General features: G+C 37.9%; 1 protein-coding gene across 1 annotated transcript in view; it reads right to left on the bottom strand.

Annotated features, from left to right (window-relative positions):
• Window positions 1–27,940, bottom strand: part of ANKRD31 (ankyrin repeat domain 31) — a 144,451-nt gene that overhangs the window by 1,612 nt on the left and 114,899 nt on the right. Inside the window, exons 24-25 of the mRNA XM_032593356.1 lie at window positions 12,093–12,233; window positions 5,506–5,608 (exon numbers count right to left, since the gene is read on the bottom strand). Coding sequence (XP_032449247.1) covers window positions 5,506–5,608; window positions 12,093–12,233 — 244 coding nt within the window. The remainder of the gene's footprint in view (window positions 1–5,505; window positions 5,609–12,092; window positions 12,234–27,940) is intronic.

Below are 27,940 nucleotides of genomic sequence, written 5' to 3' on the forward strand. Positions count from 1 at the left end.
AAATTCAATGCCTTTTTAAAATAAAAGCATTCTAAAGGCTAAACATGGTGGTAGAGTATTAGGTGATTTGATATTTAAAACTAAATTAATAGTATGAGATAGATTTATATTGATAAGATCAAAAGCCATCTGTGAAAACTATACTGGAATCAAGAAACAGACTTGGACATTATATTTTGAAGTTTAAATTATTTAAGCCCTTTCTTTATGGGAAAATAAATTTTATACATGGTTTCTTAAGCTGAACTGGGTTTGAGACAGTTGACTTTATATGTAAAGTGTTCATGTTTTTTTCTGTGTTGTACAGACATCAGGTCTGGAGTTTTACTAATAAGAAACTCATCAAAGGCCTAAGGTATGTAAAACAATCTGGCAGAGGGCCTGGCACACGGCAGGTGCTCAACAGATAAATTAGTTTTCTTCTCTTTCCTCCCCTATCAGTGGATATATATCCTCCACTTTAAGAATTAGGTCAAAGTTAATCATGATACTAGGATGAAAAAAATTATGATTAAAGTAATGAAAAACAATCAAGAATCATCAACAGGAGCTGAAATAAACACCTTCTGCTCTGTTATCAGACACCCATCTTCCTTAGGTGTTTAAGTTTGAAGAAGTTCTTAACCACATAAAACAGAAGCACCTGTGAATGTTTGTGCTCTCTCTGTTACACATACTTTTACAGAGCAATGAAGCACAGTAATAGCACTGGAATGAACAAAACACTTTCTTTAAAGTAATTTATTTACAACATATTATCAGTAGGTCAAGGACAGTTTTTAGCAAAATCAAAAAAGAGTCTATTTTTTTTTTTTGAAAAAGCATGTTCTATTTTCAAATGAAGAAATGATGAAAGAAAATGATATAATTAATATGCATTAAATGATGGCTTGGGAAAAGAAAGACTTCAGGAGATACTCTTTTTTTCCTAGATGAATACATTTGACATAATTTTCTTTGAGTGTTTTACTACTGTGCTGACAGGGGACATAGATATATATAAGATTGGCTTTCTGAGTAAATAATGAATTGTGATCTGCATTAACAGATTTTTTTTTAAGTACTGTAAAAAAGATTGATATGTCTGTACACAGTGATCACAAATTATGTAGAAGTTTGGGAATGTTCATTTTTTCCTTCCAATTTATTCTGAAATATCAGTGAAGATTTCCTCAATAACACAGAAGAGAAACTACAGCCAAGTAGGCAGAGCTTAGGAGGAAGTTGTGAAATTTCAAGGGAAAATGCACCATAGATTCACTCCATTTTATAGCTTCTAAGGACTTTAGTGATATATATATCAGGATTTCACCAAAAGAATTTCATTTTTTAAGGCTGGTGTTTGTATGATTAAAATCTTTAAAGAAAAAAAATTTTTTTTAACATTTATTTATTTTTGAGAGACAGAGCCAGACAAAGTGAGAGTGGGGGAGGGGCAGAGAGAGAGGGAGACACAGGATCTGAAGCAGGCTCCAGGCTCTGAGCTGCCAGCACAGAGCCCGACACAGGGCTTGAACTCATGGAGGGCGAGATCATGACCTGAGCCAAAGTCGGACACTCAACCGACTGAGCCACCCAGGTGCCCCTGATTAAAATCTTTAATTACAAATAGCATATACCTTCAAATCTGTTAATGTACCACATTCTAGCACTCTGGAGTCCACCAACACATTCACCTGAGTTACCAACTTGACTAGTTTTTGTGCGGGACTAAGAATAAAGCTCTTCCATCATCTCTGATTCATTGGATAAAGTCTCAAAACAACAAGATTAAAAACTTTTATCACTAATCTTCGTGACTCAGGATTTTTTTTTTTTTTTTGAGAGAAAGAGAGAGGGATTGAGTATGCGTGTGCCCAAGTGGGAGTGGGAGAGGGACAGAGAGACTCGGAGACAGAGAATCCCGACACTGGACTCGATCTTATGACCGAAATCATGACCTGAGCTGAAATCAAGAGTCAGATGCTTAATCAAATGAGCCACCCAGGAAGGAGCCCCTAGAATATTCTTGATACCATGATTCCAAATGATATGAAGAAATAAATTAGTTATTGAGTTTGCTATCTGTCCCATGAAATGCTGACATCATCTGATTAAAGAGGTTTAGGAAATGTTACCAAAACTAAACAGATTTATTATTTATCATGAAGAGGGGGAAGCAGAAGGATATAGCTCTCTTTTAAGTATCTGGTTGAAAAAATGTGAAGGGCCATTAGTCTTCTATCTCAGTCAGATGTCGAAAATTCAGATAAAGGAGATAATATTACCTAACCGAAATCCTATTTACAATCTGTTGAATTCTTCACAACAAATTCCATTAAGCCTGTGAGATCTAGGCATGTCTACTTATTAGGACAGTCAATCACAAGTAAATTCAGTTTTAAATTAGCAGTCCTTTGGATCATATTCATGCATCCATTAATTCATTATTATTTGATGAAGATTATTCAATGAACATTTACTGGCAAGCTATTGTGCTAGTCTTTGGGGAATATAATAAGGAGCAAAAGCCCAGAAAAGTCTCTCTGAACTCAAAGATCTCAGTCCATCAGGGGGTTAAGATTAGGTAGCCAGCAATTATTTATAATATAGAGTGCTGGGGCACCTGGGTGGCTCAGTCAGTTGGGCGTCCGACTTTGGCTCAGGTCACAATCTCACGGTTTGTGAGTTTGAGCTCCGAGTCAGGCTCTGTGCTGACAGCTCAGGGCCTGGAGCCTGCTTTGGATTCTGTGTCTCCCTCTCTCTCTGCCCCTCCCCTGCTCATGCTCTGTCTCTCTCTTTCTCTCTCCATAATGAATAAACGTTAAAAAAAATTTATAATATAGTGTTATGCATAAAATTTGACCATCTATTTGCACAACAGTATGTAAGAATCTATATAGTTCTTATAGAGAACAAACTGATGGTTACCAGAGGGCAGATGGGTGGAGGGATGTGTTAAAAGGTGGCAGGGATTAAGGAGGGTACTTGTGATGAGCACCAGGTGTTGTATGGAAGTGTTGAATCACTATGTTGTACACTTGAAACTAATACTACACTGTATGTCAACTAATTGGAATTTAAATAAAAACTTTAAAAAAAGTAAATGAAATTGGAGAGTTTCTCTTTTTTTTTTACCTTGTCCAAATTTCATTTTTTCCAACACCTATTTGCTTGGTTCCTATACTAGGTCATCTAAACAAGGCGCATCTGCAAGTCAAAGGGAGTGCTACTAATAAATTTGCTGGATTAAGGACTGCCCTGGCCCAGCTGGGATGCATAATCACCCTAGGTCTGGGAAATGTAAATAGGTCTTCCTAATTTCCTTACTCCCAGAAAGCACTATTCTGAAGAGTGTGACCATTAAAAAGTGTAAGAGAACAGATTATGTTCATGATACGAAGCAGGCTGATGAAATCTGTAAGGCCTTGTTTTTCCTTCAAACTTTGTGTATCCTAGAATGTCAGATCCACAATTTCCATGACATTTTGATATGCAAAAGAGGGAAAAAGATTTTCTCTTCATTGGTTGGCTTGTAATAAGGTTATAGAGTTTACATTTTTCTAATCTGCCAGGTTGTTGGATTTCTGTCAGGTACTACAAAACCAGGTACAGAAGAGTCCTAAATTAAAGAGGTTCAAATAAAGTTCCAACAGCAGCCTACAGAATGCCAGCAGAGACCTGCAGCATCCTAGGCCCAGATGAAGGTAGCAAGAAGTTGGCTGGCATATTGGCACTCCATAGTTCTCAAATTAGCATTGACACTGTGTGAAATATCTAAAGGAAAGAAAATTCAGTATTTCTGTAAACAGTGTTTACAATTTAGAAATTTGTTTATATTGCAGGCAACAGAAGCAGCAGTTCAGAACCCATTTTTTATTTCATGCTCACTTAGCAGGGGAACCATGAGCCCTCTGAGGAAGGAGAGAAATGGCTAGGGTTGGAAATGCCTGCCTAGAGCTAAGAAACCTGAGGAGCAGATAACTTCTGTGAAATAGGAAATAGGGAAGATCCTGTATTTCTGCTCTAATTCTTGAGGTTAGAAACCAGGAGGATAAAGGGTTTGCTTGACTTTCCTGTGTGTGTGTGTGTGTGTGTGTGTGTGTGTGTGTGTGTGTGTGTGTGTGTGTGTGAGAGAGAGAGAGAGAGAGAGAGAGAGAGAGAGAGAGAGAGAGAGACAATTTCTGTTTTACCAGATCTATTCTCCCAGAATGATGAAAAGCACTCTTGAGGCTATCTTCAGAAAAATGGGGAAAAATGCATCCTATTCTAAAGCCAGTTTTTGAGACAAAGAAGGACCCTAGGAGGTTACAGTGGATTAGGTATAAAGTTAGGAAAGGAAAGTCCTTGGAATTATTAAGGTTTGTTACAGGAAGGATGGCCCTGGGGAGACTCTGGTTAGGGGCTTAATGATAGTAATCCCTGTTTGGTTGTTGACTCTGGTTATCACAGAATTATCATCTTCTGTATTGTAATTCCATTTCTGCTTATACTGTCCCCAACTGGTCTGAGGCAGGGACACTGGGGGAAAAAGCAAAGGGTAACAGAGACTTAGTTATATTCGTTTTATAGAAATGTGTGCGGCCTCTTCCCAGATCATTTCAAAGTCTGCTGCTTAACGATGAAGACGGCATTCTCTTCAGCTTTCTTGGGTTAAAGTTGATTCCACCAGATAAAGCACATTAGTTTACACTAACAAGCAAAGATTTATTTTAGTACTTGATTTTAGAAAACTAACCAAATCATGCCTGCAGGAAGGAAAAAAGTACCATTTTTCCTTTTATATGACACTTAAAAATCTACCCAAAGTAAGTATAATATAGATTTAGAAAATGGAATTGTGAGAAAAGGTGTCATTTAAAAAATTCTCCTAGAATCAACTATGCTTAAAAATGGAGTGCTATAAACAAACCAACAGAAAATAAGTGTTGGTGAGGATGTGGGGAAATTGGAACCCTTGTATGTTGCTTGTGGACATGTAAATGACTCAGTTGCTCTGGAAAACGGTTTGGCTGTTTCTCAAAAACTTCAACATATAATTACCATATGATGCAGCAATTCCACTCCTAGGTATACATCCAAAAGAACTAAAACCAGGTTAAAATATATGTATAGACATGCTCACAGCAGCACTACTTCCAAAAAAGGGAAACCGAATGTCCTTCAGGGCAAGATCCTTAAAAGCATTATGCTAAATGAAAGATGTCAGACACAAAAGGTTATATATTATATGATTCCATTTATATGATACATTCAGAACAGGCAAATTCATACAGACAGGAAGTAGACCGAGGGGAGCAATTGTTGAATGGGTGTGGAGTTTCTTTTTGGGTAATGAAAGTTGTTTTGGAACTACACAGAGGTGGTGGTTGCTCACCACTGTGAGTGTACTAAATGCCACTGAATTGTTCACTGTAGAATGGTTATTTGAATGTACATGAATGAAAATACAAAACAAGGAGTGCTTTCTCAGTAGCTTTGGGTACTTTCCTCACAACTAAGAAATGGGTGTTGGTCTGCACGTACCTGGAAGACAAGGTTGATGTTGCTGAGGCGCCATGTTTGGCTCTGAGGGTACGGGTATTTCCTCAGAAACATACTTTACAAGCTCTTTCCCCAGATATGTTACCTGTACACAAGTAAGCACAGAATTCAAAAATTCTACATTTCAAAAGAAGCAAATACACGTCTCTCTTGCAAATTGTAACTTTGGTAAAGTATTGACTGTTGTCTATCACAGACTGGCAAACCATAGTCCATGGACAAATCTGGCCTGCCCCCTTTGTTTGTAAGTAAAGTTTTATTAGAACACAAAGATACCCATTCATTTACTTACTATCAATGGATGCTTTTATGCTACACCATCATTGAATATTGGTGACAAAGACCATACTCCCATGAAGCCTGAAATCTTTATTATTTGGCCCTTTAGAGAAGAAATTTGTTACCCCTGCTTTTTATCATTAATTCTCTTTCCATTCACTTAGTAAACAACCATTAAACCAGCATGGGCTACTTTATAGTGTTAAAGAAGTAGCGTTGTACTAATAAAATTAAACCACAAAAGTTAATAGTACTTTTCAAGAAATAAGACATTTAACTGTTCAGATTAATATCATTTCAGGACTATGCATCCAATTTTTTTGGGTTTTTCTGTTTTGTTTGTGAACTTAGCTATTGTTTATCAGCCTTGAAGGTCAGATCTTAGAGATCCCTGCACACAAATGGGCTAGGCTGAGGCACACTGGCGAACATTTGCCACAGGGTCCTTGGGTTCTCCACTCTTTGTTCCAGGGCAGCCTAATAATACGCCTCAGAAGCTAGGCTCACTGTGGCTAAACCATCCAGTCTCAACTCGAACATCCCTTCCTCCAGGATGCTTTCTTAGAACTTCTAGAAACTTAGGCAATAACCTTCCTCTAGACCCCCATAATTTCTGCGCTTATTTTTCTGTCAAGGAACTTATCTCATTTAAATGAAATTATGTGTTAAGAGGTCTGCTTCCATTAACATAAACTCCTTGAAGACAAGGTCTGTGTCATATTCATTTTTATACTCTTAGCACTTCGCATACTGCCTGACAATCCTGGGGGGAAACCTCTGCAGTCTGAGCTCTTAAGCAAGATTCTTACATTCTTTGAGCCTCTGTTTGTGCATTTGTAAAACGAGTACCTCCAAGCTTATCAGGCTGTTGTGAGGATTAGAATACATGAAAAGCATTTGGCATACTGTCGAGCATGTCCTGAGTGCTCAATAAAAGCTGTTATTTAGCAGAATGGGGCAGACATGAGGAATCTGGAAGGTTTAGGCACCCTCTGGGCTCAATCCCATGACCAAACAAACTTGGTAATGGAAATGGAACAGATCTGTCTGACCCACTGTGCTAACCCATCCCCACCTGCCACAGGAGAGATGAGGCCTCTGAATGCCATCTGTCAGTTCTCCCAACAACTAACAATTAGAAACAACAGATTTTGTTCACGTTGTGCCTTGATAATATCCAAAATACTTTACAGGCTCGTCAATATGCAGGCTCAGTATATTCTCACTTGTACTTTTTTTTTTTTTTTAATTTTTTTTTTCAACGTTTTATTTATTTTTGGGACAGAGAGAGACAGAGCATGAATGGGGGAGGGGCAGAGAGAGAGGGAGACACAGAATCGGAAACAGGCTCCAGGCTCTGAGCCATCAGCCCAGAGCCCGACGCGGGGCTCGAACCCACGGACCGTGAGATCGTGACCTGGCTGAAGTCGGACGCTTAACCGACTGCGCCACCCAGGCGCCCTTCTCACCTGTACTTCAGATTTAAAGCAGATTTTTATCAGTTAGTACTGGGTAATAGAAAGTGGTAAAATTGTACCTTAGTAGCCTTAGAAGTCATGAGTCCGCATAGGTCTTAAACATAGCACTAGGGGTAATTCAGACATAGAACACAGCTTTCAGAAAATCCACGGAGTTAAAGATCTAGTTTCTTCAAGGTGGGGGTAATTTATTGAATGAGGATAATAATATACAGACCTCAAACTGAACAGGCACTAGTCACTCCTGGAAACTGTCCATTTCATAAGTGTCTGCGCTCTAGTTGTCTAAAGCATAAGAGCCAACAGTCATCTTATTTGAATATAACTCAAACTCTGAATCCTAAACTAAATCTTGAATCCAAATCTAGCTCGAATGCCTGCTCTGATAGAGGCATGTAGGATGAGCTGTTGGTGAGGTTTTTAGGGTCTTGGACTACATAGCTGCCAGCAATCTTGACAACTTTACCACTCAAAACCCATTGTGATGAGGGGCAGCTGGTGGGATGCCACCTCCCCCCAGAGGAGAACAGTAATAAAGCCGGAGTTAGGGTAAGATGCGTGCTGTGAGGGTTATCTGCAGGTTGTGGTGGTCCTGCTTTTCTAAAATGTATAACTACAGGAGTGCTTCATCCGAAGGCCACTGATGCTTTCCTTGAGACTTTTAGGTAGAAGGTCCATTATTCTTCAGAAATCAGTTCATTGTGATTTCCTAATATTATACTTGGGAAAGAAATGGTGTGTATTTGTGTGTGTGTGTGTGTGTGTGTGTGTGTGTGTGTGTGAGGTAGATGCATGATTCAGTTAGCCACTATTCTGGAAATGTAGTTAATCAGCCAAGTGAAATTATTAATTAAGTTTATTTTGGTATGGTCTCTGAAGAAATAAAGTACAATCTCAATTGTCATTAACTGCAGTAACAAATGTTTCTCTATACCTTATGTTCTAACGCATCAAGAGAAAATATAAAACATCACCTGCCTTTGAACATTAAAGAGGTGTCCAAGAATTTACTTCCCTGCTGGGGCTCTATTTTATTTGAAAGTATCAGTCCATTTTTCGTATGTCTTCAGGAAAACCATTTGTTGGTACTAATGGGAATCTGTTCATGGATGATCAAATGACTGTTTTACTTCCATTTCAAGTTTTATGAAGCAAGCCTAAACAAATTTACACTATCCCAAAAGGAAGAAAGAGGAAAGGAAAATTGTTTTTGTTGGAGGATGGGAGAGGGGGCAGAAAAGAGCAAAGAAACAGAAGAAAACTGTAGGTTTTTCTTTTAGGTTCACTGTAACACCAAGACATATTTGGCTAAAAAATTAAAATAATTCTCAAATATTTGAGAAGGGAGGATAAAAGTATAATAACTGCCACAAAAGACAGATCCTGGGGAAATACGATGGAAGTGAGGTTCACTTTCACACCGCCCCCCTCTTCCCAATCCCCATCCTAGAGCCTTCTCCACTTCCTTCTCCACTTCCCCCAGGCAGTCTACGTAGCTCCAGGAAAGAGAAGGGCAGTAGGCCTTTCATATTATTTACAGTCTTCAGGATTCACACCTCTTGGATATTTGTATTTTGAAAGGGCCCACGTCTCCAGAGTAGAAGCAGGACTCACATAAGTTTAAGTTAATTAAGACACTTTGGGAATGATTAATTGACTCAATGAGGCTGGCTGGCTGTCCAGATCAACAATTCCCATCACTTTCTATACTCCTACTTCAACCTTTCCCTACCTTGATATTCCTAATCATGGTGGTGGGAGGAATTATTTTAGAAAGTGTGTAGGGTGAGGGGTAACCACAGAGAAAAGTTAATACTAGATCCAAAACAGTGAATTTATAAGGGTCGAAACTCAGAGAGTGAGTCATTTGGATGGAAAGTATGTTTGCCCAAGAGAGCGGTCACTGCTCCTTCGGTCACTGCCCAAAATGGCAGTGTATTCTTCATCTGCAAAGATCCAGTCCTGAGCATTCACAAAATGAATGGTCACTGCCATTCTTACAATTTCCTACCACAACTGTATCACAGAAAGGCATTTTTTTCTGCTAGAAGTGAGCAATTTTTGCTGCACAAGAATGAGGCTTTGCATAAATCCACAAAGACAGCTAGGTAACACTGTGTGCTCTTTTCAGTTCACGGCAACTGGTTTCCAATGAAAGGAATGTGGGCTCCCTTGTGTTGTAAATGTAGAAAATAATGTCCTTCTGTCCTTACTTGTTGTAAATGTGGAAAATAATATACAGGGAACCAAAAGACCAGATTCTAATCCTAGTTCTGGCACTTACTGGCCTTGGGGGTAATCAACTCACTTAATCTCCTATAACTCTGGTTTTACATCCATAGATAGAGAAAATAGTTAATTTTCTTGCCTCATGGGGTTGTTGTGAAAGAAACATGTAAAAGCCTTTATAAATCACACATAATTATCCAAGTCCTAGAATTTCCACATTGGAAGGGTCTTTAGAGACCATTTAGCACTACTACTTATTTCATACATAAGAAAAATGACGTTCAGAAAGGTTAAGTGACTTGATCCAGATCAGTGATTCTCACTCTAGGCTGCATATTACAATTACCTGGAAAGCTTTTTCAAATATTGCCACTTGGTCTTCAGTCAAGACTATTAGATCAGAAGGTATGGAGCTGGGGTCCTCCAGGCATTAGCAGTTTTTAAAAGCTCCTCAAGTGATTCCAATGTGTAGGCAGGATCGAAAAACATTCCCAGATCATGTAACTTATCACGAGTGGAACCGGGAACCAGCCTGGTCTCCTGTCTCCCTCCCAGAGATCACTCTGCCATATCAGGATGATACCTAATAGTCAGGAGACTGCAGGAGTGAGAGGGATCAGTGATGCCCAGTGGGAGTAAGCATCAGAAATCCCTGTATAGCAGCCCAGCTGCTTGGGTAGGAAGTATGAGTCATCTCTGTGTCTAGTGGCTGTTGTCATTCTGTCTGAGGCAGGATAAGACCTAGTTTTCTGGCATTTCTTGCCTGACAAGCAACCACTCCGGGACCTATAGCCACACCAGCATTCTCAGAATGAGTCAGGAGAAATGTTCACATTGACCAATGTAGCCAAAATGCCCTGTCACTCAGAAGCAAGTGTGAATTCAGGAGTTACTTCAAGATAAGAGGAGGCAAAGGTTTCTGTGTTAAGTTTTAAAAGAGGGTTTTAAACAATGCAAAAATTTTTACTGGGGTAGTGTTTCTCAGCTTGGGGTATTTATTAAAAGTACATGAGCACCCTGTGGTAATTTTTAAGACTATTTTTGAATATTAAAAAAAATCTAAGCCTACTTAGATAATCTGTACAAATATCTTATACCCAATAATTCTTCTAATTTTAGCACCCACATTCGCCTTTGACTTCACTATCACCTCAGTGTTAAACCATATGACTAACTGACATGTCCAATGAGAAAAGACCATAGGCAATGTGATATATAAATGAGGCTTAAGTACAGAGTGAGGGCCAAATGATGTCACAGCCAGCTATTCAAAAGCAGAAAATGCAGTAGTTCCAATAAAGAAAAAGAGTGGGAGAACTGAGTCATCACTGGGCACACTGTAGCAGAGGCATGTCGAGCTCAAAAAAACTAAACTACAGAAATCAGAACCATATTCAGGCTGTAAGCATAGACTATTTCAACAAAATGATAAAATCTATCACAAGTTTGAGAAACTTTTTAATAAAAAGGGATTTCCAAGGGTAAAATGTTAATTAATAACATGCAAATATGACTTATGAATCCACAGAAAGGACTGGGCAGGGTAAATTGAAAGTAGGTGGCCTGGTGACTCCAGGGGTGGGAAATAAACAACTAGAAAAAACCTTTAAGAAAAAACCCATAAAGACTATAAAGTAGAAAAAAATCCAAGATGTATTGATGTAAGTGAGGGAACTACAACACAATTTTGGAAGCACCTGACACAAAGGTCTAGAACACTGGAAAGTAATTTAGGGATGCAGAAGGAGAGGAGAAACTAGGAGGGAGGGTGGGCAGAGCTAAGTGGGACAAAAAAGGAGAGAAGAAACTGGGCCTTTTATTACTAGTACACTGAGGCTTACTGTAATGGCTAGTGGAGGCTGAAGGCATCTGCAATTCTGTTTAACAGTAATGGTGGATGTCTGATGATTCACACTTTCCTGGGTGAATCATTCCAAGACTCTTCCTTGAAGTGTGACAATGGATATCTGGAGGTGGCTGATCTTGGCCATCAAAGGTGTCAGTCATTAATTGTCTTCAACTGGTGTTTAACTGGGCTTACAACTCAGAAGACAGAACTGAGGGGAAGATTACTAAGTCTGGGAAGTCAGAATGAAAACAAGTATTTCTTTTTGGGGGTTTAGCAACTGATGGATAAGACTGAGTTCAAACAAAAGTGCAGCATAACCTCTGTGGGTCTTAGGCTGCTTACCCCTTCCTGTGGTCTTGGGGAAGATTTTCCTTCACTGCACCAGAATACTAACATATTAATTATCAATACATCAGAGGTCCCAAATTTTCTCTAGGGAGTCACAAAGACCTGAAATCACCTGGGGGAATCCTAGGGGGGAATCAGGGCATTTGAATTTCTGAGACTAGGTGAGGAACAAGGATGGAGAGGCTCAGTCAGCTGTCCAAGTCTGCCCCTGGGGAATTCTGTTAAACAAGAGTTGTAGGGGAAAGCACGTAGCATATTGTATTAAGGATATATGAGGACATAAACGAGCTTGGAGAAGTTCAGATTTCTTAAAAATAATAGTTTTATCATAAAAATGTACATTTCTATTTGAATATGAAGTTACAGATAAATTAAGAATGACCCACCTTACTCCAAGCATAATTCCAAGTCACGTAACTGTCGTCTCCTAGAAGATCCTTGAGCCAGGTGACTGGATTTTGATAAATCTGACCATTTTCTACCTTAATTTTACCACTCAATAAAACACTGGCTTTGTGAGTAGTCTCCTGAAGTGAAAAATAAAAGAAAAATTAAGAAGGAAAAATACCTGAAATATGTGAACATCTGCTTTTGGTCAGGATGAAGTAAGAGGAAGTAGATTTGTCCTAACACGAACAAAAAATAGACAACATATATAAAGCGATAGTTTGTAAGATACCAAACAACATCAGGCAACAAAGTACAGTGATCCCTGAGAAGTGAGAAATTAATGAGGTGAGCCTTCCAAGTGTCCCAGCCATTGACTTGAGAGAATTTCCAAGTCACGGTACAGGGAGAGGGGATCCAGGCAAAGCCTGTGGACTCCCTGAGGTGAAGAGGCAGAGCAGAGCATAGGAAGGCAAAGTGCCCAGAGTCTGTAGGACAGAGTACTGAAGAAGAGAGAAATACAAAGAGAGAGAGCTCTGTAGATCTTCAGAGGGTCCTCTTTGAGTATTCAGCTGAGTAGTGATTAGAGGTAATGACACCTGGCATTCAGAAAGGGCAAAAATAGTGCCTGTTTCCAACAGAAAACCTCAAAACTGGTGGGGCACTGGTAAGGTACACAGAAGAAACTTACTTAAGTAGTGAGAAATAATTAGCCCTAGACTGAAAACATGCTCCAATCCTGCCTACCACATCTTAACAGCAAGACTTAAAAGGATCAAATTGTTTCCAAGGAACTTACCTGTATTTTGGAACAAATATATAAAATGTTTATAAGACTACAAAAATATCCAGCATCCAACAAGGTAGATTTCACAATGTGTGGGATTCAATAACAAATTAACAGGCCTGCAAATAAGTAGGAAAACGCAACCCATATAGAAGAGACAAAGCAATCAACTGAAAATGACCAAGACTGATAAGAATGTTATAATCAGCAGATAAAGACATTAAGTAGTTATTATGATCATATTCCACATGTTCAAAAAGTTATGTGGAGGCAGGGAAAATATTTTTTAAAAGACTCAACTCAAAGTTCTAGAGATGCAATTACAATGTGTGAGATGAAGAGTACTAGATGGGAATAGCACGTCTAATAATAGATTAGACATTGCAAACAAAAAGATTGGAAAATTCAAAGATAAAGCAATAGGAACTGCATAAAAATGAAACACCGAGAAAAGAGAACTTAAAAAATGAACAGATAATCAGTGAACTGTGGAATGATTTCAACCAATCTGTGTGTAATAAGAGGTTAAAAAAGGAGGGGAGGGAAGAAAAAACACTTGAAGAAATAAATTGGCTGAAATTCTTCCACATCTGAGATTCAAATTTGGAACCCAGAGACTCAAGAAATCCAATAAACCCTAAGTATAAGAAACATGAAAAAAATTATGCTAATGCATCTCATAATCAAAATTGTTTAAATCCAGAGATGAAGAGAAAGTCACTAAAAGCAGCCAGAAGGAGCAAAAAGACACATTATGTACAGAGGAACAAAGTTAAGGACAACAGTGTATTACTTGTTGAAAACAATGCAATCAAGAACACAGTCAAGCAACATCTTTAAAGTACTCAAAGAAAAAAACCATTCCAACCTAGAAATCTGTATCTAGCAAAAATATCTTTCAAAAATGAAGGTAAAATAAACTTTTTTACACATGCAAAAGTCAAAAGGATTCATTATCAGTAGAAGACCTTCAATACAAGAAATGTTAAAGGTAGTCCTCCAAGAGAAGAAAATGATAGCAAATGGAAATCAGGATCTACACAAAGAAAAGAAAAACAGTAACAGTAATTACATAAGAAAGATATTTTTCTTTTTATTTAAATCTCAAGATAATTAGCTGCTTAAACAAAAATAATGATGCAGTATGGAATTTATAACATTGGGTAAAATATATAACACAAAGGTCAGGAGTAGAAAAATGGAAGCATACTACTTTGCAGTTCTTATAGTATACATAAAGTGGTACAATACCACTTAAAGGCAGACTGGGGGAAGTTAAAAATATGTACTATAAACTCTAAAGCCACAACTGAGTAAAAAGAGTTGTAGCTAATAAACTAACAAAGGAGATAGAACACAAAAAAAAAAAAAAAAAATGAAAAAGGGAACAAAGAAGAGATGAGAGAAATAGGAAACAGATGTCATGTGATAAATTTAAACCTAACTATATCAGAAGTCTCACCAAATATAAATATTCTAGAATCAACTTCTGGCATGACAATGTGAGGATCCACTCCCAGGTGAAAAAGCATTTAAAAATCGTTTAAATCTCTGAAAATGGTCATAAAGGCATGCAGCAAACAGACATCTATTCAGCTAAATCTATGACAATTATGTTAAAAAAAAAAAAAAAAGGGAGTCTGTGGTATGTGAACCAAGATTGCTTCCTTCTTCCCTTCCCAGTTCAGTGAGGTGCAGATTCTACTCCAGAATGTGTAGCCACAAACACAGGGCTCCCTCTCCCTACAGCCCCTAGTCAGAGGGCCACCTTCTTGTCAAGGGCAGGATATCAACATTTCTCATCCTGCCCTCAGCTATTTGTTGCTAAGGTTAAGTTGAAGGTAAGTGCAGCCAAGAGGCTGGATGCCTAGGTGGCTCAGTCAGTTCAGCATCTGACTTTGGCTCAGGTTATGATCTCATGGTTTGTGAGTTCAAGCCCGCATCGGGGTCTGTGCTGACATCTCAGAGCCTGGAGCCTGCTTCCAATTCTGTGTCTCACTCTCTCTCTGCCTCTTCCCCACTTGCACTCTATCTCTCTTTCTCAAAAATAAACATTAAAAACATTTTTAAAGAAAAACAAAAATAAAAGAGGCAGGGGATCCGTTCTGCATAGCCTGCACTGGCGAGGTAGGGGCTCCACCTTTGGCATGGTGTCACTATGACTACTGGGACCCTGATCACCCTTGCCTGGCTTAAAAGGTGGTGGTTTCACATCAGGAGAGAGAAGCTGTAAAGGCAGGAGGCTACTGTGCCTGCCTCAGCTAAATGCTCAACTACTAAAGCCGGGGTGCCGTTCAAAGAAAAGCTGCTGTGTTCTCACCCAGCTCCCGAGCTAAGGTACATTTTGCCTGGGAAAAGAAGGAAGCCTTAAAACAGATGGTTCCTAATCTCCTCCAAAGGAAATGACTTCATTTGCAACAGAACATAGAAGTTCAAGCTCAAAGGCACTTTAAAGGCAGTACAGGTTGTGGTAAAAGGCAATTGAAAGTAAATTGGTGGATTCATTGGAGATACAGGCTAAGCTGTATGCTGGCTAGTTTTCAGGAGAAAATTGGGAAAATAGATAGTAGGGCAGAGACTTCTTAAAGTCAGAATAAAACTCCAACAATGACCTCAAAAACTATCCCTTCAAAGCAGCACACATTTGATTGGATTAGTCTGTAGCAATTTATGCTTCAGGTCATTGTTGAAAACAATAGAACAATGAACCAGCAATAAGTGGAGCTTGATGGTTAGGTATGGTCAGGGAAAGAGATACAGAGAGACCTGCCAAGGCCTAAGTCCATGTGATATAATATCAAAAGTTTAACACTATAGTAGGTAAAAATAACCTCACTAAAATAATCTATCCAGTAACTAAATAAGTAGGCACATAACAATAACAAGCCTAAGAGAAGGTGGAAGCCAGTACGCAAATTTGCTATAATCCATGACCCATTTAAAAATATCTAAAATGTCCAGTTCCAACAAAAAATGATGACAGATGTGGGAAAACAGGAAAGTAAGACACATACACCAAAATAAAGCAACAGAAAACATCTGTGAGAGTGACCATATGTTGGATTTAACGAAGACTTCAAAACAGCTATTATAAAAATATTGAAAGAACTAAAGGAAACCATAATTAAACAAGTAAAGGAAGGAATGATGACAATGTCATATCAAATAGAAAATATCAATAAAGAGACAGAATTTAAAAAAGAGAACCAAGTAGTAGGTATGGAATTGAAAAGTACAATAACTAAAATGAAAACTTTACTAGAAGGACTTCTAGTACTAGAAGGACAAAAGAAAGGAATAGAAAATATACTGGAAAAAATAATGGCTAAAAACTTGCCAAATTTATTGAAAAACATTAATCTGTACTTTTCGAAGGAGGCTCAGTGACTTCTAAGTAGGATAAACATGAAAAAGTTCATAGAAAGAAACATGCTGAAAGTCAAAGACAATGAGAAAATAACGTACAAAAGAGAAAAATGACTCATTACTTACAAGGGGACTCCAAGAAGATTAACAGCCAGCTTCTTACCAGAAACAAGGGAGGCCAGAAGCAGTGGAATAATATGTTCAAAGTGTACAAAGAAAAAAAGTGTCAACCAAGCATTCTATATCCAGCAAAGCTATCTTTCAAAAATGAAGTTAAATAAAAACATTCCAGAGGAAGATGGCGGTGTAGGAGGACACTGGGCTCACCGCATCCTGCTGATCACTTAGATTCCACCTACACCTGCCTAAATAACCCAGAAAACCGCCAGAAGACTAGCAGAATGGATTCTCCAGAGCCAAGCATAGATGAGAGGTCCACGGAAGAGGGTAGGAAGGGCGGAGAGGCAGTGTGCGCTACACAGACTGGTGGGAGGGAGCCGGGGCAGAGGGGTAGCCCGCTGGCAAAGGAGAGCCCAAGTCTGGCTTGCAAAAGCGGAGGGGCCAGACGGAGCGTGTTCTGACAGCAAGCGGGACTTAACATCTGGAAGGTTATAAGCTAACAGCTCTGCTCGGAGAACGGGAGGGCTTGAGGACAACAGGAGGGAGAGTTGTTGAGCTCCGGACAACAGAGGGCAGCTTGGAGGGGAACAAAGGCGCTAGCCAGTGCCATCTCCCTCGCCCATCCCCCAGCCAAAATCCCAAAGGGAACCAGTTCCTGCCAGGGAACTTGCTTGCACTGTGCAAAACACCCAACGCTGTGCTTCTATGGATCCATCCCTCTGGCGGGTCTGACTTCCTCCCGGTGCCACAGGGCCCCTCCCAAAGCGGATCTCCAAAGGAAAAGCAAGCTGAGCCTGCCCCTCCCACCCCTGTGTACCTTGCTGATCTACCCCAGCTAATACGCCAGATCCCCAGCACCACAAGCCTGGCAGTGTGCAAGTAGCCCAGACGGGCCACGCCATCCCACAGTGAATCCTGCCCCTAGGAGAGGTGAAGAGAAAGTACACACCAGTCTGACTGTGGCCCCAGCGGTGGGCTGGGGGCAGACACCAGGTCTGACTGCGGCCCCGCCCACCAACGCCAGTTATTCAAGACAGTACAGGGGAAGTGCCGCGCAGTTCCACCCCACTCCAGGGACTATCCAAAATGACAAAACGGAAGAATTCCCCTCAAAAAAACATCCAGGAAATAACGACAGCTAATGAACTGATCAAAAATGATTTAAACAGTGTAACAGAAAGTGAATTGAGAGTAATAGTCATAAAATTAATCTCTGGGCTTGAAAACAGTATAAAGGACAGCAGAGAATCTACTGCTACAGAGACCAAGGGACTAAGGAACAGCCAGGAGGAGCTAAAAAATGCTATTAATGAGCTGCAAACTAAAATGGAGACGACCACGGCTCAGATTGAAGAGGCAGAGGAGAGAACAGGTGAACTAGAAGATAAAATTATGGAAAAAGAAGCAGTTGAGAAAAAGAGAGATAAAAAAATCCAGGAGTATGAGGGGAAAATTAGAGAACTAAGTGATGCACTAAAGAGAAATAATATACGCATAATTGGTATTCCAGGGGAGGAAGAGAGAGGGAAAGGTGCTGAAGGTATACTTGAAGAAATAATAGCTGAGAACTTCCCTGATCTGGGGAAGGAAAAAGGCATTGAAATCCAAGAGGCACAGAGAACTCCCTTCAGACGTAACTTGAATCGATCTTCTGCACGACGTATCATAGTGAAACTGGCAAAATACAAGGATAAAGAGAAAATTCTGAAAGCAGCTAGGGATAAATCTGCTCTAACATATAAAGGGAGACCTATAAGACTCGTGACTGATCTCTCTACTGAAACTTGGCAGGCCAGAAAGGAATGGCAGGAGATCTTCAATGTGAGGAACAGAAAAAATATGCAGCCAAGAATCCTTTATCCAGCAAGTCTGTCATTTAGAATAGAAGGAGAGATAAAGGTCTTCCCAAACAAACAAAAACTGAAGTAATTCATCACCACTAAACCAGCCCTACAAGAGACCCTAAGGGGGATCCTGTGAGACAAAGTACCAGAGACATCGCTACAAGCATGAAACCTATGGACATCACAATGACTCCAAACCCGTATCTTTCTATAATAACACTGAATGTAAATGGATTAAATGTGCCAGCCAAAAGACATAGGGTATCAGAATGGATAAAAAAACAAGACCCATCTATTTGCTGTCTACAAGAGACTCATTTTAGACCTGAGGACACCTTTAGATTGAGAGTGAGGGGATGGAGAACTATTTATCATGCTACTGGAAGTCAAAAGAAAGCTGGAGTAGCCATACTTATATCAGACAAACTAGACTTTAAATTAAAGGCTGTAACAAGAGATGAAGAAGGGCATTATATAATAATCACAGGGTCTATCCATCAGGAAGAGCTAACAATAATAAATGTCTATGCGCCGAATACGGGAGCCCCCAAATATATAAAACAATTACTCACAAACATAAGCAACCTTATTGATAAGAATGTGGTAATTGCAGGGGACTTTAACACCCCACTTACAGAAATGGATAGATCATCTAGACACACGGTCAATAAAGAAACAAGGGCCCTGAATGAGACATTGGATCAGATGGACTTGACAGATATATTTAGAACTCTGCATCCCAAAGCAACAGAATATACTTTCTTCTCGAGTGCACATGGAACATTCTCCAAGATAGATCACATACTGGGCCACAAAACAGCCCTTCATAAGTATACAAGAATTGAAATCATACCATGCATACTTTCAGACCACAATGCTATGAAGCTTCAAATCAACCACAGGAAAAAGTCTGGAAAACCTCCAAAAGCATGGAGGTTAAAGAACACCCTACTAAAGAATGAGTGGGTCAACCAGGCAATTCGAGAAGAAATCAAAAAATATATGGAAACAAACGAAAATGAAAATACAACAATCCAAACGCTTTGGGACGCAGCGAAGGCAGTCCTGAGAGGAAAATACATTGCAATCCAGGCCTATCTCAAGAAACAAGAAAAATCCCAAATACAAAATCTAACAGCACACCTAAAGGAAACAGAAGCAGAACAGCAAAGGCAGCCTAAACCCAGAAGAAGAAGAGAAATGATAAAGATCAGAGCAGAAATAAACAATATAGAATCTAAAAAAACTGTAGAGCAGATCAACGAAACCAAGAGTTGGTTTTTTGAAAAAATAAACAAAATTGATAAACCTCTAGCCAGGCTTCTCAAAAAGAAAAGGGAGATGACCCAAATAGATAAAATCATGAATGAAAATGGAATTATTACAACCAATTCCTCAGAGATACAAGCAAATATCAGGGAATACTATGAAAAATTATATGCCAACAAATTGGACAACCTGGAAGAAATGGACAAATTCTTAAACACCCACACGCTTCCAAAACTCAATCAGGAGGAAACAGAAAGCTTGAACAGACCCATAACCAGCTAAGAAAATGAATCAGTCATCAAAAATCTCCCAACAAATAAGAGTCCAGGACCAGATGGCTTCCCAGGGGAGTTCTACCAGACGTTTAAAGCAGAGATAATACCTATCCTTCTCAAGCTACTCCAAAAAATAGAAAGGGAAGGAAAACTTCCAGACTCATTCTATGAAGCCAGTATTACTTTGATTCCCAAACCAGAGACCCATTAAAAAAAGAGAACTACAAGCCAATATCCCTGATGAATATGGATGCAAAGATTCTCAAGAAGATACTAGCAAATCAAATTCAACAGCATATGAAAAGAATTATTCACCATGATCAAGTGGCATTCACTCCTGGGATACAGGAATGGTTCAACATTTGCAAATCAATCAACATGATACATCACATTAATAAAAGAAAAGAACCATATGATCCTGTCAATCAATGCAGAAAAGGCATTTGACAAAATTCAGCAACATTTCTTAATAAAAACCCTCGAGAAAGTCGGGATAGAAGGAACATACTTAAACATCATGAAAGCCATTTATGAAAAGCCCACAGCTAACATCATCCTCAATGGGGAAAAACTGAGAGCTTTTTCCCTGAGATCAGAAACATGACAGGGATGTCCACGCTCACCGCTGTTGTTTAACATAGTGTTGGAAGTGCTAGCATCAGCAATCAGACAACAAAAGGAAATCAAAGGCATCGAAATTGGCAAAGATGAAGTCAAGCTTTCACTTTTTGCAGATGACATGATATTATACATGGAAAACCCGACAGACTCCACCAAAAGTCTGCTAGAACTGATACATGAATTCAGCAAAGTTGCAGGATACAAAATCAATGTACAGAAATCAGTTGCATTCTTATACACTAATAATGAAGCAAGAGAAAGACAAATAAACTGATCCCATTCACAACTGCACCAAGAAGCATAAAATACCTAGGGATAAATCTAACCAAAGATGTAAAAGATCTGTATGCTGAAAACTATAGAAAGCTTATGAAGGAAATTGAAGAAGATATAAAGAAATGGAAAAACATTCCGTGCTCATGGATTGGAAGAATAAATATTGTCAAAATGTCAACACTACCCAAAGCTATTTACACATTCAATGCAATCCCAATCAAAATTGCACCAGCATTCTTCTCGAAACTAGAACAAGCAATCCTAAAATTCATATGAAACCACAAAAGGCCCCGAATAGCCAAAGTAATTCTGAAGAAGACCAAAGCAGGAGGCATCACAATCCCAGACTTTAGCCTCTACTACAAAGCTGTAATCATCAAGACAGCATGGTATTGGCACAAAAACAGACACATAGACCAATGGAATAGAATAGAAACCCCAGAACTAGACCCACAAACGTATGGCCAACTAATCTTTGACAAAGCAGGAAAGAATATCCAATGGAAAAAAGACAGTCTCTTTAACAAATGGTGCTGGGAGAACTGGACAGCAACATGGAGAAGATTGAAACTAGACCACTTTCTTACACCATTCACAAAAATAAACTCAAAATGGATAAAGGACCTGAATGTGAGACAGGAAACCATCAAAACCCTAGAGGAGAAAGCAGGAAAAGACCTCTCTGACCTCAGCCGTAGCCATTTCTTACTTGACACATCCCCAAAGGCAAGGGAATTAAAAGCAAAAATGAACTACTGGGACCTTATGAAGATAAAAAGCTTCTGTGCAGCAAAGGAAACAACTAACAAAACTAAAAGGCAACCACCGGAATGGGAAAAGATATTTGCAAATGACATATCGGACAAAGGGCTAGTATCCAAAATCTATAAAGAGCTCACCAAACTCCACACCCGAAAAACAAATAACCCGGTGAAGAAATGGGTAGAAAACATGAATAGACACTTCTCTAAAGAAGACATCCGGATGGCCAACAGGCACATGAAAAGATGCTCAACGTCGCTCCTCATCAGGGAAATACAAATCAAAACCACATTCAGATATCACCTCACGCCAGTCAGAGTGGCCAAAATGAACAAATCAGGAGACTACAGACGCTGGAGAGGATGTGGAGAAACGGGAACCCTCTTGCACTGTTGGTGGGAATGCAAATTGGTGCAGCCGCTCTGGAAAACAGTGTGGAGTTTCCTCAAAAAATTAAAAATAGACCTACCTTATGACCCAGCAATAGCACTGCTAGGAATTACCCAGGGGATACAGGAGTACTGATGCATAGGGGCACTTGTACCCCAATGTTTACAGCAGCACTCTCAACAATAGCCAAATTATGGATAGAGCCTAAATGTCCATCAACTGATGAATGGATAAGAAATTGTGTTTTATATACACAATGGAGTACTATGTGGCAATGAGAAAGAATGAAATATGGCCCTTTGTAGCAACGTGGATGGAACTGGAAAGTGTTATGCTAAGTGAAATAAGCCATACAGAGAAAGACAGATACCATATGGTTTCACTCTTATGTAGATCCTGAGACACTTAACAGAAACCCATCGGGGAGGGGAAGAAAAAAAAAAAAAGAGGTTTGAGTGGGAGAGAGCCAAAGCATAAAAGACTCTTAAAAACTGAGACCAAACTGAGGGTTGATGTGGGGTGGGAGGGAGGGGAGGGTGGGTGATGGGTATTGAGGAGGGCACCTTTTGGGATGAGCACTGGGTGTTGTATGGAAACCAATTTGACAATAAATTTCATATATTGAAAAAAAAAACAGCTTAAAAAATCTGTTGTTTATTAAAAACAAACAAACAAACATTCCCCAGATAAACAAAAATGGAGACAATTTGTTGCTAGAGTACCTGAGAAGAAATACCAAAGGACGTTTTTCATGTTGAAAGCAAGTGACCTCAAATGGTAATATGAATCCACTTGAGAAAACAAAAAGCATCAATAAAGGTAATTATACATTAAAGAACACAGAATGAACAAATATTTATTCCCCTTCCTTAACTGATTTTAAAAATCATTGTATAAAACAATAGGTACATAATGTATATATTTAGAAATAGCACAAAGGAAGTGTGTGGGAGCAAAGTTTTCTTGGGCTAGGGGAATGATACCAGATGGTAACTCAAATCCACAGGAACAAATGGAGAGAACCAAAAAGGGCAAATAAGAAGGTTAATAAAACAAAACCTATAAATACATACTTGCTTTCTTTTCTATTTCTTTACAAATCACAAAGTTTTATGAAGTCATAATTACAACAATGAATTGTTGCATTTGAGATATAAAAGGGGGAGAGAGGGATAGAACTATACAGGAGTTACAGTTCTTTATCTTACTAGAATTAATCAGTATAAATATGAAGCTGATTCTGATAAGTGAAGATATCATAGCATAAGCATTATGGAAATACTTCAAAAAATATGTCACTAAAGTCACTAAAGAAAAGTCACTAAAGAAACTAAAGTCACTAAAGAAACTAAAATGCTACACTGGAAAATATTCACTTAATGCAAAAGAAAGCAATAAAGGAAACACAGAGGAACAAAAAAGACATGAGACACATTAAAAACAAAAAGTAAAATGGCAGACGTAAGTCCAGTAATATTAATAATGTTAATTAAATGAGAGTGGATGAAAAAACTTATTCAAAAAGTAGAGGCTGTCAGACTTAGTTAAAAGAAAAACAAGATGTATGCTATATGCTGCATATAAAAGACAGATTAAATTGAAAGAGACAAGAAAATTGAACTTGAAAGGACGGAGAAAGATATATCATGCAGACAGCAACCTCAAAAAACAGCAGCAGTTATACTAATATCACACAAAATACACTTTACAACAAAAAGTATTACTAGAGATAACAAGAGACATTTTATAATAAGAAGAAGGTTAATGCATCAGGAAAATATAACAATTATAAACACACATGCACCTAATAAAAGAGCACCAACATACATGAAGCAAAAATTAACATAAATAAAGGGCGAAACAGACAATTCAACAATATTATAGTTGTCAACACTCCACTTTCAATAATACATAGAACAAACAGGCAGAAGATCAATGAGGAAAGAGAAAACTTGAGCAATATTATAAACTAACTACCCCAACAGGCATCTATAAAAAACCTTCTAACAACAGTAGAATAATTATTCTTCTCAAGTGCACATAGGATGGGCCACATGCTAGTTAAGCCACAAAGTAAATCTCAGAAACTTTAAAAAAATTTTTTTTAATGTTTTTATTTATTTTTTTGAGACAGAGAGAGACAGAGCACGAGCGGGGGGCGGGGGGCGCAGGGGGAAGAGAGGGAGACACAGAATTCGAAGCAGGCTCCAGGCTCCGAGCTGTCAGCCCAGAGCCCGACGCAGGGCTCGAACCCACAGACTGTGAGATCATGACCTGAGCTGAGGTCGGACGCTTAACTGACTGAGCCACCCAGGTGCCCCTAATCTCAGAAATGTTAAAAGGACTCAAATAATACTAGGTATACTCTCTAAATGCAACAGAATGAAATTAGAAATTAATAAAAGAAAAAAATGGAACACTCACAGTTATGAGGAAATCAAACAACACACTCCTAAATAAGTAAAGGATTAAAGACATAATCAAAAGGCAAATACTTTGAGATGAATAAACAAACAACACACCAAAAATGATGGGATGCAGCAAAAGCAGTAGGCTAAAAGTAAATTTATAGCTGTAAATGCCTATATTGAAAAGAAAGAAAAATCTCAAATCAATAACCTGCACTTATAATGATGACACTGAAAAAAGAACAGCAAACTAAACACAAAGCAAGCAGAAAAAAGGAAATAATAAATACTAGAATGGAAATAAATAAAATAGGCAATAGAAGAACGATAAAAATCAATGAAATCAAAGTGATTCTTTGAAAATATTAACAAAATTGACAAAACTTTAGTGACAGTGACCAAGAAAACAAGTGAGAAGACTCGAATTACTAAGATCAACAATGAAAATTAGTACACTACTACTGACCACACTGAAATAAAAGGGATTATAAGAGAAACTATCAATAATTCTGTGCTAATAAATAACAAAAAATGGACAAATTTCTAACAAAATAAAACTACCAAAAATGATTCAAGAAGAAATAGACAATTTGAAAAAACCTGTAAGAGACTGAATTAACACTCCAAACACTATGTACATAGAAAGAAAAAAAAATCCAGGTACAGATGGCTTCATTGCTGATTACTATCAAGCATTTAAAGAGAATTTAATACTAATATTTTGGATTACCAATATTCTAAAAATAGAAAAAGAGAAACATTTTTGTGAGATCAGTATAACCTTAGTATATGTGCTGCCGAAGCGAGCACAAGATCAGTATAACCTTAATACCAAACCAGACAAAAGACAACACAAGAAAACTAAAGACCAATATCTTTAATAAATATGGATGCAAAAATCCTCAAAAACATGTTAGAAAACCAAATCCAGCAACATATAAAAAGAATTATATACCATAACAAAGTGGGATTTATCTGCTTTTCCAGGAATGCAAGGTTGGTTTAATATCCAAAGATCAATTAATGTTCTACACCATTATCAAGAGAATACAAAACAAAAACCATATGATCATCACAACTGATGTGGAAAGAGCATTTGACAAAATCCAATACCCTTTCATGATAAAGGCACTCAAGAAACTAGGAAAAGAACTTGCTGAGCCTAATATAGGGCATCTAAGAAAAAACCTATAGCTAACATTGTACTTAACAGTGGAAGCCTAAATTTTTTCTAAGAAACATAGTCTCATCTTAGGCAAAAAACAGAAGTGTGATCTCACTGTTTTATTTCAATACTGCACTGGTGTTAGCCAGTGCAGCTACACAAAAAGAAATGAAAAGCATTCACAATGGAAAGAAAGAAGTAAAACTGTCTTTATTCATAGCCAACTTGATCATCTATGTAGAAAATCCAATGACTTCTACAAAAATTTACAGGAAGTAGTGAGTTTAGCAAGATTATAAAATAACATCTCAATATACAAAAATCAGTTGAATTTCTACCTGTGAGCAATAAACAACCAAAAATTGACATTTAAAAAATATCATATATATTACTATCAAAAACATGAAATACTTAGGGATAAATCTGGTAAAAGATATGAAAGACCTGTATACTGACTCCTACAACTGCTGGGAAAAATCAGAAAACGTCTAAATTAACAGAGAGCTATATCATGTTCATGATTTGGACAACTCAATATTGCTGAGATGTCATCTGTCCCAAAATTCATCTACAGATTTAGCTCAATACCAATATAAATGACAGCATCCCCTTTTTTTAAAAAAAAGAAGCTGACAAACTCACTCTAAAATTCATATGGGATTGCAAAAGACCTAGAATAGCCAAAACACTTTACAAAAAGGAAGAACAAAACTGGAGGACTAACACTACCTGGTTTTAACCCTTATTACAGAGCTGCATTAATCAAGACAGTATTCATAGTAAGATAGACAAATAGGTAAACAGAACAGGGAGTCCAGAAATAGGCACATATATGGACAAATGATTTTCTACAAAGGTGCAAAGACAATTCAATAGAGGGCAATTTTTTCAACACATGTAGCTGGAAGAATTGAATACCCATATTCAAAACTATGAATTGGGATCTTGCTCTGTACTACATAAAGAAACTAATGGATCACAGACCTAAATTCTGGGAGAAAATCTTTGTGACCTTGGGTTAGACAAAGACTTCTTAGATATGATACTAAAAACATAATTAGTCAAAGAGCAAATTGCTAAGTTGGACTACATCAAAATTTTAAACTTCTGTTCTTTATAACACAATTTTGAGAGAATGAAAAGGCAAAACTATATTAGGAGAAAATATTTTTGCAAAGTATGTATTGGATAAAGGACTTATATCCAAAATGTATCAAATAAGAGAATGAGCAGCCAATAAAAAAACAGGCAAATATTTGAAAAGGAACTTCACCGAAGAATAAGTATGGATGGCAAAGAGCACACGAAAAGATGCTCAACATAACTAATCATTATGAAATGCAAAATAAAACCACAATAATAAACTACTATACATATATACATATTATATACATACATCTACATTATATGTTAGTATGGCTAAAATTAACAGACGGATCATACTAAATGCTAGCTAAGTAAGAATATGGAAGAACCACAATACTCATCACAGCTGGTGGGAATGTAAAATGTTACTAACAACTTTGGCAGTTTTTTTAAAAGTTAAATATATACTTACCATATTTCATCCAGTCACTCCACTCCTAGGTATTTACCCAAGAAAAGCAAAAGCCTGTGTCATACTGAAATCTGTACACCAATATCCATAGTAGCTTATATGCGATAGTCAACAACTGGAAACAACCTAAATGTCTATCACAGATGAAATGACAAATTGTAGTACATACATACACACTCTAATGAGGATGACTCTCAAGTAATTATGTTCAGAGAAAGAGGCCAGACAAAAATGAACACATATGGTGTAATTCCACTTTTACAGAATTCTTAGAAGTGCAAACAAAAGTATAAGGACATAATGCAGACCAGTAATTATTTGGAGTTCAGCATGGGAAGGAAGAAGTATGAAGGAGGTATACAAAATTGCAAAAAGAAACTTTTGGGGGTGATGGATATGTTCATTACCTGTTTGTGGTTATGGTTTCACAGATATATACATACATCAAAATCTGTCAAAATGCTTAATTTAAATACATATAGTATGTATTTACCATGTAAATACATATGTAAAAACATATGTAATTTAAATACATATGTTAATTATATCTCAATAAAGCTGTTAAGAAATAGCTGAAATATGAAAAGTTATATTAAAATTTTATTATAGCTGCTCCAGAGAAGTAGCCACACCTGCAAAAATTTGAGTTAATGTAATTAATTTACTAACTAAAATCTGAGTTTCTCTGGCTAATCTGATGTAGGTACTACTTAGCAGTAACTGGTTGACAGGCAAGCAAACAGGAACATCAAGAGACCTGAGATCAAGCCACTAATTTGGTCTTTAAACTACAATGTGAAATTTTGAAATTAATTTTTTTGCTCCTAACTTATAAGTAAAGTTTTTTTAACTAGGAAAAGCCTTATTAACCAGCAGTGGAAGGACTAGAAACAGTGGTCATTCAGATTAAATTCCAGTTAGCCTGGACCAATTTCTATTGAACTGGTGGTCCGTTAGCAAAGAAACATTCCAGGATTCTTAAAATCACTGCCATTCTGAATTCCTC

This window comes from Lynx canadensis, chromosome A1 (genome assembly GCF_007474595.2).
Source record: "Lynx canadensis isolate LIC74 chromosome A1, mLynCan4.pri.v2, whole genome shotgun sequence".
Lineage (NCBI taxonomy): Eukaryota > Metazoa > Chordata > Mammalia > Carnivora > Felidae > Lynx > Lynx canadensis.